This window comes from Thalassophryne amazonica, chromosome 6 (assembly GCF_902500255.1).
Source record: "Thalassophryne amazonica chromosome 6, fThaAma1.1, whole genome shotgun sequence".
In the NCBI taxonomy this organism is placed as follows: domain Eukaryota; kingdom Metazoa; phylum Chordata; class Actinopteri; order Batrachoidiformes; family Batrachoididae; genus Thalassophryne; species Thalassophryne amazonica.
Window position 1 is genome coordinate 38,659,723 of NC_047108.1, and position 15,983 is coordinate 38,675,705.

Here is a 15,983-nt window from a genome sequence, read left to right on the forward strand (position 1 = left end):
TCTGGCATGCCATACACAGCACGTACATTTTAATTGAAAAAATGCACGCTTTAACTGGCATGTGGCACACGCTGGTCGGTTCCGATTGTAATTAAAGTGCACCCTAGCTAGCTGCTACTATGAAGTAAGTAAAGTGAACTGCGAAAATAAGGGATCCAGTCAGTGGGTTGTGATCTAATATATACTAGGTACACTTTCAACCTAAGGGCACCAGTGACCTCCCCCTTGGTGCCCCCAGTCACCATAGCAGGTTTGATGTTCATTGCTTGATTACTGTGGCTGTTGCATAGTGAACACACACACACACACACACACACACACACACACACACACACACACACACACACACACACACACACACACACACACACACACACACACACACACACGGTCAGCTTTATATAGTAGATTCTTACCATTGCATAAATAGACGTGATTATTTGTATATTATGGCACACCATGAAAATGATGTTGGCTTCCCAACTTGGAATGTTTTAAATTGCTTCTTAAATGTGTTTTAGAGACAAATCCTCATGGAATTATGTAAGTATTGTGTCAGGACTGATCCTGTTCTGATCGCCTGCCAGCGTGTTCATGAACGTACCCAAAGCAATGAATAATTTCACACAGATAAAACACTAAAAGCAAAGCAGAACAACAGAAACCCACAACCAACCTGACAAACGGTTCAAAGAAGAGACTGAGTGAGACTGAGTAGTTAGAGATCATTTGATCTCCTTTTTAATCCAGTAGTTTATTTTTTATCAAATCTGAATCAGCACACAGCAGCAGCGACCTGTTGGAGCTGGAACAGCTGCGTCACACTGCCATTTGTCATGGTGACAAAACGGTGGTGCAATGAAATCAGATTTTTAAAGAGTTCATTTGGCAAGCACCATTGGAAATAGAGCAATGTGCTTATGTTATGTGATGAAGAATAAAATGATATATACCCATGCAAAATTCCCTGTGAAATGTACACATTATTGCAGGAGGTTTAAGAGTCACTGAAATCTTCATTTCTTTTTCTTCTTACTGACTTATTGTTGTGTTGTGTTCTGTGTGTGTGTGTGTGTGTGTCAGGTGTAATTTTCAGTTTTCGGTCTGATAATCAGCATTGGCTGGTTTGGAAAGCTTTAAAGAGCTTTACACAGAGTTGTGTTGAATTGCTTGGCATGTATGGAGTTACAGGATTTCCTCTAAAAATCATACATCCGTACAAAATCAACATGAGTCATAATAATAATAGCAATAATAAAAATAAATAAACAAAAAGGACACAAACAAATCAAAGCGAGAGGTTCAAATCAAACAAAACGTCCCTGTGCATCCTGATATTGAACTGGAAAAAATGTCTCTTGAATTAGTTTATGGCGCCTGTTTATACGTTTCCACTTTCCCACCACACATTTCTTCATTGCAGTCTTTTAATGCTTTATCTTTTTTTTGTTTTTGTCAGGTCCTCAGTTATTGAAAAGCCACATCTGGCTTGGATTTTTTTATTTTTTATTTTTTAAATAGGAAACAAGAGGAGAAACTCTCCAGCGTGTGCAGTCTGTTGATGCTCCAGGCATCACCGAGCTCCTCACAGGACCACTGTCGCCTACCACAGACTTTAATGTTTAATGTGAGGTCCTTATGTCCCGTTTGCTCATTTTACTCCAGGAGACAAAGATGGAGCCGTCACACCTGCTGATCGAGTCTCATACAGTGGTGACCCTCATCACCACCTCCCGGTTGGCGGCGGCTCTGATCCGCGGGTCGTTGGGCCGCAGTTGGCTCAGGATGTGTAAGATAGTGTATCCACAGTGGTGGTTGAGAATAGTTCTTAGCCTCCTGCTCGGCCGCCCCGTGCTGCTGCTGGCCAGGCCGTGGCTGTTACTGCGAGAGGAGCGAGCACCCGCCTTGCTGCTCGAACTCAACGGGTCGCCCAAGTCCTTTGATTTTTCATAGTTCAGTACCTTCCACTGCTGATTGACAGCCTGCCATCGCTTGAAGATGCGGTACACCGATGATCCCTCGTGGATGATGAGACCTGGATGGAGTGGGGGGGGGGGCAGCGCATAAAATCAACAAAAATAAAGCTGGTCACTGTCATAGGTAGGAACCATCTCGCCTGTTGGTGAGAAGAGATGGTTGGCAGTAATTTCACAGCAGATGTCTGATGCCATCTGCTCTCAGTGTTTTCTTACACAACCGGCTCACACACACGAACAGTGGAGCAGGTCGCTCCTACGGAACACAATCTCTCACAAAAGCTTCGTTTGTTTGTTAGTTATTGTCGTACTGATCACATGACCTGCCTGTGTGACTGACCTTAGCAACCGATAACTGTGGGCATGTTTTAATTTGACCTTGCATGTTTATTTTTTGTGTTGTTTCTGTGCAACACTACATAAACAATCAAATGTATGTGTGTGGTTGTTTTAATTCTGATGTGTGCCATTATTATGTTCAACTAGTAATAAATGTGGATTAATTGCTGTAAATGAATTGCCCTTTTAGGGATCAATAAAGTTGTCTGAATCTGAATCTACAGTGGAGTTAAATGAAACAATCAAAATGTCTTCGTAGTGTTGACTTTTAGCTTTAATTCAAGGAGTTCAACAAAAATATCACATCAGCTGTTTGGGAATTATGGCCATCTCACATGTGGCCTTTGTGTGTGGAGTTTGCATGTTCTCCCCGTGTTTGTGTGGGTTCCCTCTGCGTGCTCTGGCTTCCTCCCACATCCAAAGACACGCAGCTTCAGTGGATTGGAAACTTTAAATTATCTGAAGGTGTGTGTGTGTGTGTGTGTGTGTGGGTGGGTGTGAATGTGTCTGTCTATATGTGGCCCTGTGACAGACTGGCGTCCTGTCCAGGGTGTACCCCGCCTCATGCCCTATGACTGATGGGATAGGCTCCAGCTCCCTGTGACCTTTAATTGGAGTAAACAGGTATAGAAAATGAATGAATGACTGAATAATGAATTATGAATTATTGATGATAAACTTATTTGATAAACTAAATACAAGGACTGGTTTAAATAGAAATCATCACTTTTACAGCAGATTTTATTTAGCTGTGTCAGGGGATGGACACATGCACATTTGCAAGTCACTGAACAATACGAAGGGTGACTGAGAAGTTTTGAGCCTGACCCAGAAAAGTCGGGCGTGGTTCTCCGTCTTTTGCAGTCTGAGAAACCAACATTTCTCAACACTGCACCCAGTGAGTCAAAACTTCACACATTCTTGAGAAGTGTTGGTTTCTCAGACTGCAAAACACGGAGAACCTCGCCCTACTTTTTTGGGGGTCAGGCATTTTACATTAAAATGCTTTTATTGTGAAATTCTTTTAGCTACATAAGTTATCTGAGATGTTTAACTTTGCTACAAGTAACAATTAGGCGCAATTTTCATTAAATCTGAATTTTGGTAAAAGGTGGTGCACACAGAGCTCTTTACCTGCTTCCGAAAATGTCTGGTGTACATTATTCATATTTGGGATGATTATTTTTTCACATGGTTTAATTTGCATTCTCAGTGCTCAGCATTCTGAAATGTTACTGACTGAAGAGTCACAACAACAAAAAAAGAAGAATGTGTCCTGAAAGAGGTTGTCGTGGATGGTGCCCAAGATTGTTGCCTTAAACCAACAGTTTAACGGAGTCAAATGCACGTTCCCACAACAGGATACATTTCACTCCAGTATTAATATATTCTCTTCACTTTCACACAAACATAGAGGTCCTGAAAATTATTTGTATATGTTTCATATGTAGGTGGCTGCAGCTCCTGTGAGTAGACTGATCCTGACCGTAGACTGTGGTTCTGATTGCTGTCAGCACTGTGCGGGGATGCGTACATGCGCTGCACTGGCTAGGCGTGCACAGGACTGTCTGTTTATTTTTCTAATACATAGAATGACATGATAAATGTCACACTTAATTTTCATTTGGCTGTGGATGTTTCATTTTGTTAAAAACAGGCCACTATAAATTGTTTAAATGTAGTGTTTTCTGCGTTAAAGAAGAATATTGAGTTTAAATAAATGCACACCCATTCATGGGGAATGACTTTGAATCAACTTTTGAATTATGTGTCTGCATTAATCGCACAACAGTGGGTTAGCAGCACCAAGGGTTCAGATGAGCACAATTAGAGATGCAATCATAGCCCCTGAAATTACTTTTAGATGATAAATCATAATTTGCATTTGCATTTGCAAATCTCACTTATCTGCATGTTCAACACCCACAATTTTGCATACTTGGGTGGACACACCTCAAATTGCATATTCATGAAGGCAAACGTTAAATGGACAATACAGACTACTTTGCTCATTTTACAGATGCTATTGTCAGTATGCACTGTTAGTAAATCAGCATGCCATTTTTTGAGTAAACTATGGTGTTTAGATTAGATTAGATTAGATTGGATTAGATTAGATTAGCTAGAACTTTATTGATCCCTTGGAAAGACTCCCTCAGGGAAACTGCAGTTCCAGCAACACTGTATAGCAGCACACGGGGTAAGAAGCACACAGAGTATCAAAAGTTAAAGTAAAAAAAAGTTTGCCCATGTTTTTGCACATGCAAACCGTTAATAAATGAGGCCCATAGTGGGTATTTTGAAAAAGTGCCTCACTTGTCAATGCAATTGTTTGATACAGTGTTTTGAGAATCTTTTATGGAATTGTTTTTCTTTTTTTTGGTGGGGGGCATTTTTGGTCCATTCATTCCATTTAGAAGAAAAAAACCCTCCTTCATGCTAAATTTGATTATTTGTGTAGAAAATACAGTGCCTTGCGAAAGTATACCCCCCCGGTGTGTGTTTTCCTCTCTCTCTCTCTCTCTCTCTCTCTCTCTCTCACACACACACACACACACACACACACACACACACACACACACATACACACACAAATAGTCCAAATTGATGACGTGAAATGTAACTGTACTGGGAGGGTTTGAAGAGATACATGGAGTTGTGTTACCTAATTTTGTGTTTTGGTGTTTGTCTTCCACGTGTCTTTTACCTATGCAGACGATATCCATGAAGCCGTACATGCCGTAGCATATTTGGAAGAGCAGGTCCTGACGCTGCCACTTGGCCGAGGGGCTGAGGGATGACCAGATGAGCCAGGAGATGCTGGCAATCAGGAACAGGGAGCCCAGAATAATGGCTGCTATCTGCACCTTCTCTATCACCGTCAGAGATATGGCCTGCCACTGCAAAAACAAACCAGTATACACACACACACACGTTCATACACACACATGCATACACACAGTGCTCATCAGAATTATTGGCACCTCAGAATTTTAAATATACAATTTAATATTTGTTCAGAAATAAATACAAATGAATCAACTTTGCACTGTCAAAAAACTTAATAAATTTCCAAAATTATTGAACAATACCAGCAAAAATGATTTTATATTGCAACATAAAAATTCAGACATAAAGTGTATATGTGAAAGATATTGGTACATTTTGATTAATTGGCAGTCAATCATTATTTTACAGCCAGTTTTCTCAAGTCAATTCAGGGGATAGATACATGAACATTTTCTTGGACTTAATTTCCATCAGTCATTAAGAAATACAAACAGTGTGGCATCACCAGCCCGATCTCATGTTTTTTTTTTCATCCTCCCGTCACGAAATGATTCAAATTTTTGTGACTGGGTTTTTTTTTTAACTCAATTTTAGTAACCCCCGCTGCACTTTTAATTACGTGCACCCATCTTAGAATGAATAAATTTGTATTGTCAGGAAAGATGACTTTAAGCTTGCTTTCAGCTTGTTTTCATCTTGGAATATAATACGTGCCATGGGATTAATATACATGCTGTTGGATTAAACTGCACAGTGTTTGGTACCTTACAGGAGTAAGTGAGGTCATACCGGACTTTTCCATTGCAAATGGGGAGGCCCACGGAATGAACTCAGTGGTGAAGACGATGGAATATGTCTAAGAATGATTCTAACATGACAAGTATGATCAAATGAAGTATTAATGTGTTAAAATTAAGAGTTGATTAGAAAAAGTATGTTACAAATAAGTGAAATGAATGATTATATGAGTTGTTTTTCATAAAGAGTGCAGAGTCAGAGAAAAAAAAAGAGGAAGTGAAGATGATGTCGCAAGCAGGGCAAGAAAAGCTGATGTTAAACAACTGATCAAATGATTAAGATGTTGGTAAAATATGAAATGAATTATAAGGAATGAAAATGTTTGTATATGATCATATGAATTGTTTTTATGTGAAAGAGAGTTGTAATGAAATGATTGAATATGATTGATGTGATTTTAAAGAAATGATTTAAGAGAATTAATTCTCAGAAAAGTTGAAGTGTTAATAGAAAAGAGGAACTTGAGCAATAAGTTACTCGTAACAGCTGCAGAAATTTCCAGTAAGTGGAAGGAGAAGGGAGGAGGTTTTGAGTCAACAGTGTCCCCATGGTAACCAAGATCATCTGAAGACAACAAGAGTCAAGCACATATATAAACTGTGAAACACCAGGAAATGGGGTTATTCTTCCAGGGAGAGGTGCTGTTGCCACTTCTCCCCCGCTACGAGGAGATCACAAGACTTGACCATCTTGTGAGCATCAATTGGAATCGTGGAGTGAGAGGATTGGAGCCATGAAGATCGTTTGAGAGAGTTTTCAACTCCCACTCAGGCCGTCCAGTCACGGAGTAGCAGAACATTGGAGAATAATCACTGGCCTTAAGTCTGAGTGGGGAATGTTCAACGTTTTCTCTCTCAAGGAACATCACAGCATACCAGAATGGATTAGATCAACTTTTGGTTGATTGAAGAAGGAATAAACTCTTATGTGGATTAACTTCCTGAAGGATTACAACATCACACAAGGATCGTGGTCAACTAACGATTAATAGCTGATGAAGAGGAAATCAAATTCATCAAGCTGGGGACCCTAACCTCAAAAACCTCCACCCTCACTCCTAGAAAAATTGTTAAGAAGTCAATCCAGTCCAAGTCAAAGTAAGATCAGACAGAATTATTGAATCAAAAACAAAAATCTCTGCCAATCATTATTCTAATTATACTTGAATTATTGTTGTGAAATTATCATCATATATCCTATTTTGATTGTGTTGTCGGCACTTGCAAAACCTGCAATAAATTTCCAAGCATGCAGTTGAAGTGTTAAGGCTCGGACATTGGATTATTGATGCTTCTTAAGGTGTAAAAGTTAAAGTTTATTGGGTGTACAACATCAAAAAAGGCTGTAAAAGGTTAGTCTGGTTTTTTAATGAAAATAACACATCCTGGGGACTCGCTGTACGAGTCACTAAATTCAAAATCTAGCAACATTCCAAGAGCCCTGATCCATAAGAGGAGAGCTGCCGTTAACGGGCGTGGCCGGTTCGTATCCTGGTTCCAGAGAAGGCTATTCGACCGGGGTGCGAGATCAGCTTCAGCGGGGTGGACGTCCGGATGGAGGCAGTGAGCAGCTAGACGAATCTCCTCGCCACCAGCTTGAACAACATTTGTGCAGCCCTGCCGGGTAATACCCGTGGAGACACGAAGGTCGGACCCCAGAGATGGAGAGCTGGTTTTGTACACAAACACACTCATCAGAGGGTGAGCGTGTGCCGTGTATCTAAAAAAGCGGGATCTGACAGTATGCCTATGATGAAAATTTTGCACTTTTCGTGACAATAGGACGAACCAATAGATTAATGTATATTTCGTGCTACTGAATCACGACGTGTGAGACTGAGGTGGGCATCACATGGTAAATCTGTCTGGAGAGGACTTCTAGTTATGGCAGCTTGCTGAGCAAGTGCATGTTAACTTGCCCTGCTACTGCAATAACCAAATCCTGTCTAAAAACCCTTCTTCTGGGACTGCTGCATGCCTACAATCACCAGAAGAGCTCACGGTAATGCCTTTGTCACAAAGCAAAGCAAGTCAAAGCCATAATAAAATGCTACAGTCCAAGCTGTCAAGCTTTGTGTCACCTGGCGCTTGCTCGAAGACTCCTGTTAGCACCACAGCTATGGCAGGTAAAACCATAGGCAAAACAGCAGATGTTAGTATAACTCCCGAAGACACAACATCAGACAGGGACAACCTGACGGCTAATGAGGAACCAGGTTTATATATATATATATATATATATATATATATATATATATATATATATATATATATATACACGAGGTCTGTGAGAAAAGTATCCGACCTTTTTATTTTATGCAAAAAATATATGGATTTGATTCATATGTTTTTACGTCAGCCAAGCTTGAACCTTCGTGCGCATGCATGAGTTTTTCCACGCCTGTCGGTTGCGTCATTCGCCTGTGGGCAGGCTTTGAGTGAGCACTGCTCCACCCCTCTCGTCGTTGTTTCATTGCGAGGAAATGGCGGAATGATTTGGGCTTTTTTTCCATCAGAATTTTTTCAGAAACTGTTAGAGACAGGCAGCTGGAAACCATTCGAAAAATTTATTTGGCTTTCGGTGAAAAATTTACATGCTTCACAGAGAATAAGGAGTGTTACTACAGCTTTAAGGATGGCCCACAATGGCGCACGGCTCGCCGCGCTCCGAGCCGCCATCGAGAGGCAGAAACCACCAGATCATTTCTAAACGGATCACTGTGTGGAGCCGGGACCGTCGTGTGCAATTTCTCTGGTTATCACAAGAGCTGGACATCAGCCATTTTCCGGCAGATTTCACTTTTAACAAGAGATTTTGTCATGGAAAGCCGCGCGGAGGCTTCGCGCATCACGACCGATTTTCTGATGAAGCGAGACAAAGGAACACCTCCGTTTCGGAGTATTAGAGAACAAGTTGGGACATGCACAGCTCTCCACAATTTCTCTTATACTCACTCGACTGGTAAGCACTGAAAGCCGACTGGTAAGCACTGAAAGCCTCTACTGGTGGTTGGCTCTCACTGCGGTATTGTATCACTTCCTGTTCCGGAGCACAGCGGTGTTTTTCTGTATCTGTTAGCTGTTTAATCTGCGCAGTTAGATTGATCTAGTTATCTAGATTACGATTTGTTTCCCAGTGTAATCTTTACGTGCGTTAACTAAAGCACTCCTTCTGCTGAATCACCTCTAACTTATTTACACATTATTCACTTTGCGTGTTTTTAGGAATCCGCTAGCTTAGCGTAGCTACTAGCTCTTAGCTGATTTAGCATGGCGGCTTCTCCTGTCTCTCCCGCACTTTTCTGCTCTGGGTGTGAAATGTTTAGTTATTCCTCGGCCTCCTTTAGCAGTAACGGTACTTGTAATAAGTGTAGCTTATTCATAGCTTTGGAGGCCAGGCTGGGCGAATTGGAGACTCGGCTCTGCACCGTGGAAAATTCTACAGCTAGCCAGACCCCTGTAGTCGGTGCGGACCAAGGTAGCTTAGCCGCCGTTAGTTACCCCCTGGCAGATCCCGAGCAGCCGGGAAAGCAGGCCGACTGGGTGACTGTGAAGAGGAAGCGTAGTTCTAAACAGAAGCCCCGTGTACACCGCCAACCCGTTCACATTTCTAACCGTTTTTCCCCACTCGACGACACACCCGCCGAGGATCAAACTTTGGTTATTGGCGACTCTGTTTTGAGAAATGTGAAGTTAGCGACACCAGCAACCATAGTCAATTGTCTTCCGGGGGCCAGAGCAGGCGACATTGAAGTAAATTTGAAACTGCTGGCTAAGGCTAAGCGTAAATTTGGTAAGATTGTAATTCACGTCGGCAGTAATGACACCCGGTTACGCCAATCGGAGGTCACTAAAATGAACATTAAATCGGTGTGTAACTTTGCAAAAACAATGTCGGACTCTGTAGTTTTCTCTGGGCCCCTCCCCAATCGGACCGGGAGTGACATGTTTAGCCGCATGTTCTCCTTGAATTGCTGGCTCTCTGAGTGGTGTCCAAAAAATGAGGTGGGCTTCATAGATAATTGGCAAAGCTTCTGGGGAAAACCTGGTCTTGTTAGGAGAGACGGCATCCATCCCACTTTGGATGGAGCAGCTCTCATTTCTAGAAATCTGGCCAATTTTCTTAAATCCTCCAAACCGTGACTATCCAGGGTTGGGACCAGGAAGCAGAGTTGTAGTCTTACACACCTCTCTGCAGCTTCTCTCCCCCTGCCATCCCCTCATTACCCCATCCCTGTAGAGACGGTGCCTGCTCCCAGACCACCAACAACCAGCAAAAATCTATTTAAGCATAAAAATTCAAAAAGAAAAAATAATATAGCACCTTCAACTGCACCACAGACTAAAACAGTTAAATGCGGTCTATTAAACATTAGGTCTCTCTCTTCTAAGTCCCTGTTAGTAAATGATATAATAATTGATCAACATATTGATTTATTCTGCCTTACAGAAACCTGGTTACAGCAGGATGAATATGTTAGTTTAAATGAGTCAACACCCCTGAGTCACACTAACTGCCAGAATGCTCGTAGCACGGGCCGGGGCGGAGGATTAGCAGCAATCTTCCATTCCAGCTTATTAATTAATCAAAAACCCAGACAGAGCTTTAATTCATTTGAAAGCTTGACTCTTAGTCTTGTCCATCCAAATTGGAAGTCCCAAAAACCAATTTTATTTGTTATTATCTATCGTCCACCTGGTCCTTACTGTGAGTTTCTCTGTGAATTTTCAGACCTTTTGTCTGACTTAGTGCTTAGCTCAGATAAGATAATTATAGTGGGCGATTTTAACATCCACACAGATGCTGAGAATGACAGCCTCAACACTGCATTTAATCTATTATTAGACTCTATTGGCTTTGCTCAAAAAGTAAATGAGTCCACCCACCACTTTAATCATATTTTAGATCTTGTTCTGACTTATGGTATGGAAATAGAAGACTTAACAGTATTCCCTGAAAACCCCCTTCTGTCTGATCATTTCTTAATAACATTTACTCTGATGGACTACCCAGCAGTGGGGAATAAGTTTCATTACACTAGAAGTCTTTCAGAAAGCGCTGTAACTAGGTTTAAGGATATGATTCCTTCTTTATGTTATCTAATGCCATATACCAACACAGTGCAGAGTAGCTACCTAAACTCTGTAAGTGAGATAGAGTATCTCGTCAATAGTTTTACATCCTCATTGAAGACAACTTTGGATGCTGTAGCTCCTCTGAAAAAGAGAGCTTTAAATCAGAAGTGCCTGACTCCGTGGTATAACTCCCAAACTCGTAGCTTAAAGCAGATAACCCGTAAGTTGGAGAGGAAATGGCGTCTCACTAATTTAGAAGATCTTCGCTTAGCCTGGAAAAAGAGTCTGTTGCTCTATAAAAAAGCCCTCCGTAAAGCTAGGACATCTTTCTACTCATCACTAATTGAAGAAAATAAGAACAACCCCAGGTTTCTTTTCAGCACTGTAGCCAGGCTGACAAAGAGTCAGAGCTCTATTGAGCTGAGTATTCCATTAACTTTAACTAGTAATGACTTCATGACTTTCTTTGCTAACAAAATTTTAACTATTAGAGAAAAAATTACTCATAACCATCCCAAAGACGTATCGTTATCTTTGGCTGCTTTCAGTGATGCTGGTATTTGGTTAGACTCTTTCTCTCCGATTGTTCTGTCTGAGATATTTTCATTAGTTACTTCATCCAAACCATCAACATGTTTATTAGACCCCATTCCTACCAGGCTGCTCAAGGAAGCCCTACCATTATTTAATGCTTCGATCTTAAATATGATCAATCTATTTTTGTTAGTTGGCTATGTACCACAGGCTTTTAAGGTGGCAGTAATTAAACCATTACTTAAAAAGCCATCACTTGACCCAGCTATCTTAGCTAATTATAGGCCAATCTCCAACCTTCCTTTTCTCTCAAAAATTCTTGAAAGGGTAGTTGTAAAACAGCTAACTGATCATCTGCAGAGGAATGGTCTATTTGAAGTTTCAGTCAGGTTTTAGAATTCATCATAGTACAGAAACAGCATTAGTGAAGGTTACAAATGATCTTCTTATGGCCTCGGACAGTGGACTCATCTCTGTGCTTGTTCTGTTAGACCTCAGTGCTGCTTTTGATACTGTTGACCATAAAATTTTATTACAGAGATTAGAGCATGCCATAGGTATTAAAGGCACTGCGCTGCGGTGGTTTGAATCATATTTGTCTAATAGATTACAATTTGTTCATGTAAATGGGGAATCTTCTTCACAGACTAAAGTTAATTATGGAGTTCCACAAGGTTCTGTGCTAGGACCAATTTTATTCACTTTATACATGCTTCCCTTAGGTAGTATTATTAGACGGTATTGCTTAAATTTTCATTGTTACGCAGATGATACCCAGCTTTATCTATCCATGAAGCCAGAGGACACACACCAATTAGCTAAACTGCAGGATTGTCTTACAGACATAAAGACATGGATGACCTCTAATTTCCTGCTTTTAAACTCAGATAAAACTGAAGTTATTGTACTTGGCCCCACAAATCTTAGAAACATGGTGTCTAACCAGATCCTTACTCTGGATGGCATTACCCTGACCTCTAGTAATACTGTGAGAAATCTTGGAGTCATTTTTGATCAGGATATGTCATTCAAAGCGCATATTAAACAAATATGTAGGACTGCTTTTTTGCATTTATGCAATATCTCTAAAATCAGAAAGGTCTTGTCTCAGAGTGATGCTGAAAAACTAATTCATGCATTTATTTCCTCTAGGCTGGACTATTGTAATTCATTATTATCAGGTTGTCCTAAAAGTTCCCTAAAAAGCCTTCAGTTAATTCAAAATGCTGCAGCTAGAGTACTGACGGGGACTAGAAGGAGAGAGCATATCTCACCCATATTGGCCTCTCTTCATTGGCTTCCTGTTAATTCTAGAATAGAATTTAAAATTCTTCTTCTTACTTATAAGGTTTTGAATAATCAGGTCCCATCTTATCTTAGGGACCTTGTAGTACCATATCACCCCAATAGAGCGCTTCGCTCTCAGACTGCAGGCTTACTTGTAGTTCCTAGGGTTTGTAAGAGTAGAATGGGAGGCAGAGCCTTCAGCTTTCAGGCTCCTCTCCTGTGGAACCAGCTCCCAATTCAGATCAGGGAGACAGACACCCTCTCTACTTTTAAGATTAGGCTTAAAACTTTCCTTTTTGCTAAAGCTTATAGTTAGGGCTGGATCAGGTGACCCTGAACCATCCCTTAGTTATGCTGCTATAGACGTAGACTGCTGGGGGGTTCCCATGATGCACTGTTTCTTTCTCTTTTTGCTCTGTATGCACCACTCTGCATTTAATCATTAGTGATCGATCTCTGCTCCCCTCCACAGCATGTCTTTTTCCTGGTTCTCTCCCTCAGCCCCAACCAGTCCCAGCAGAAGACTGCCCCTCCCTGAGCCTGGTTCTGCTGGAGGTTTCTTCCTGTTAAAAGGGAGTTTTTCCTTCCCACTGTAGCCAAGTGCTTGCTCACAGGGGGTCGTTTTGACCGTTGGGGTTTTACATAATTATTGTATGGCCTTGCCTTACAATATAAAGCGCCTTGGGGCAACTGTTTGTTGTGATTTGGCGCTATATAAAAAAATTGATTGATTGATTGATTGATTTCTCCTGTTATCTGTGTTGTTGTATTTGTTATCTGTGTTGTTGCAGCCGTTATTAATTTTGTTACATCTGTCGCCTATTTTGTTATCCGTTGTGTGTTGTTACACCTGTTACCTGTGTTACTATGTTACATAAGATAAATGTTTTGTTACACCTGTTACCTGTGTTACTATGTTACATAAGATAAATGTTTTGTTACACCTGTTAGGTGTGTTGTTTGTTCTGTAATATGTGTTGTTACATTTGTTACCTGTGTTGTTATATCTATGATTCATGTTTTTACAGATGTGACAGCACGTGCACTGTTAAGCTGCATTCACACCGGCGCGACGCGAGCGACTGCAGCCACAGGTTGCCATGTAATCCCTATGTAAGGACACGTTTTGGCGCCAAACCGCGCAGCGCAATGCGATGGACGCGAGTCAAGCGATGCGAGTCAAGGGATTTTGAGCATTTGCGCGTTTGTGGCGCGATATTGCATCACGTCACGTCGCCCTCCTCTCCAAGTTCAAAATCTGAACTTTTTCGTCTCGTCGCGCTGCGATGACCAATCAGGGACTGAATATGTAGTGACGTGGAGATGTCTGGAGTTTGACTGAAGATGTGAACATGTCCTGTACCTGGTAGCAGCCTGTGAGCAGGACTTATGTCTCTTTTGTCCTTTATTTCACAATCATGACAGTTTTTGGAGCAAACAGCAGCACCACAGCAGCGGGGAGCGGAGTTTCTTTTTATTTTTATTTTACGTGCGCGCGAATCGTCCTGGAGATTATTTTACTTATTAACTACACAGCTGTATAATAAAACAAATGGTGACTGGTTTCTAAACAAAATTATGACAGAGTTTTTGGAGCGAGCAGCAGCCCTACTTGCAGCAGTGGGAGCGGAGCTTTTTCCTTTTCTTTTTTTTTACGTGCGCGCGCGCGCGAGTGAATCGTCTGTAGAAAATATTTTATTAATTAACTACACAGATGTATAATAAAACAAATGGTGACTGGTTTCTAAACACAATTATGACAGAGCTTTTTGGGGGAAGAGCAAGCTGCAGCAAACAGCGAAGTTTCTTTCTTTTTTTTTTTATTGTTTACATGTGGACGCGCGAACGGGACAGTTGATCCTCAAACTGGGTCCACAGAGGTGGAAGGAGCGCTGAAAGCGGCCGTCACCCAGACACAGCTCCTGCAGCAAATAATGATACTCTCTGTATTGGGAGCTTTCCACAGCAACTCGCTCCGTGTGATCAAGGTCCGTCATGTTAGCTTGACTGACAACCGGAGCCGGCGAGCGGAATGGAAGCTCCTCCTATTTGATGACGCACTGGGGTGAATTTTCGCAGCGAAAGTCCACCCAAACAGAGCGACACACCGGGCGAAGGAGGCGCATCCGTCGCCTGGTGACCCATGCGAATTTGTAGCGTCTGATCGCACTCGGTGTGAACGCGACATTACATGACAAGCAGTGTGTATTCCACATGTGTTACCTGCAGAGGGTTCTTGGTGCTGATGGCCAGGACCTGATACTTAAAGTAGCACAGCTCACAACTCCAGGATCCTCTCTCGCTGATCCAGCGGATGAGGCAGGGCTGATGGGTGCAGCGAACAGAGCCATCGCAGCGGCAGGGGCTCAGCAGCTCCCCCTGAAGGACACAGAGAAAAGCAAGGTAGGTTCAGTGCAAGTCTGGCAGGCTAACATTAAATCTTCAAAAACGTATTCTGTTTTATAGTCCAGGACACCGACAGATCTAGTTTATTTAGGGCACCATGGATAAGACCTCATATTTTTCCTGATATCACTTTAAATTCACAGCCTGCAGTGACATTTTGGCCAAATACAGTGATAGAACACCTGGCACATTCTCCAGGTTCTGACCAAGTCCATGGTGTCACCGCCATTCATCTTCAAACATCCATTTTGTCTAAAGCACGCTGTAGGGCATTTCAGCGGATGACTACAAAATTAAACAGCATCGCCACAAAAAGTGAAAACAGCCGAAATAATCCGTGTCAAGCAGCTGAAGAAGTGACATGAGGGCTTTGCATGATCACAGGGGGAAGGAGTCAATTCACACAGAGTCATTAGGAACTAGAATGGCACTCAGAGGGCAACTGGGATCCCTTTGGGATCACCAAGAGGTGTGAGTACATTTTTCCATATAGAACTGGATTTGTGTTAGGAAGGACATTCAACAGAAAATCTGCACTGGATCTGTCTCATCAACCTGCTACCATTTAAACTCACTGCTGTTAATACACAAACTGTGCTGATTTAAATCTTACACAGAATGGTTTTTGTGCAAGCACACAGATTGATCAGTTTGCTGACATTATTGTAAATTAACATGATTGTGAGTTTTGACTGATACTGTGGGATGGTATGGAATTTTTTTCATGCTTTGTGTGGTCAGCTTAATTTAATTTGCAATATGCATCCATGCCTGCAAC

The 15,983-nt window shown here is 41.7% G+C and overlaps 1 protein-coding gene across 1 annotated transcript in view; it reads right to left on the minus strand.

Moving 5' to 3' along the window:
* Positions 1-711: 711 nt before the first annotated feature.
* march9 (membrane-associated ring finger (C3HC4) 9) overlaps positions 712-15,983 on the minus strand; it is a 67,274-nt gene continuing 52,002 nt past the window's right edge. Inside the window, exons 3-5 of the mRNA XM_034172012.1 lie at positions 15,023-15,178; positions 5,023-5,215; positions 712-2,035 (exon numbers count right to left, since the gene is read on the minus strand). Coding sequence (XP_034027903.1) covers positions 1,704-2,035; positions 5,023-5,215; positions 15,023-15,178 — 681 coding nt within the window. The 3' untranslated portion in view covers positions 712-1,703. The remainder of the gene's footprint in view (positions 2,036-5,022; positions 5,216-15,022; positions 15,179-15,983) is intronic.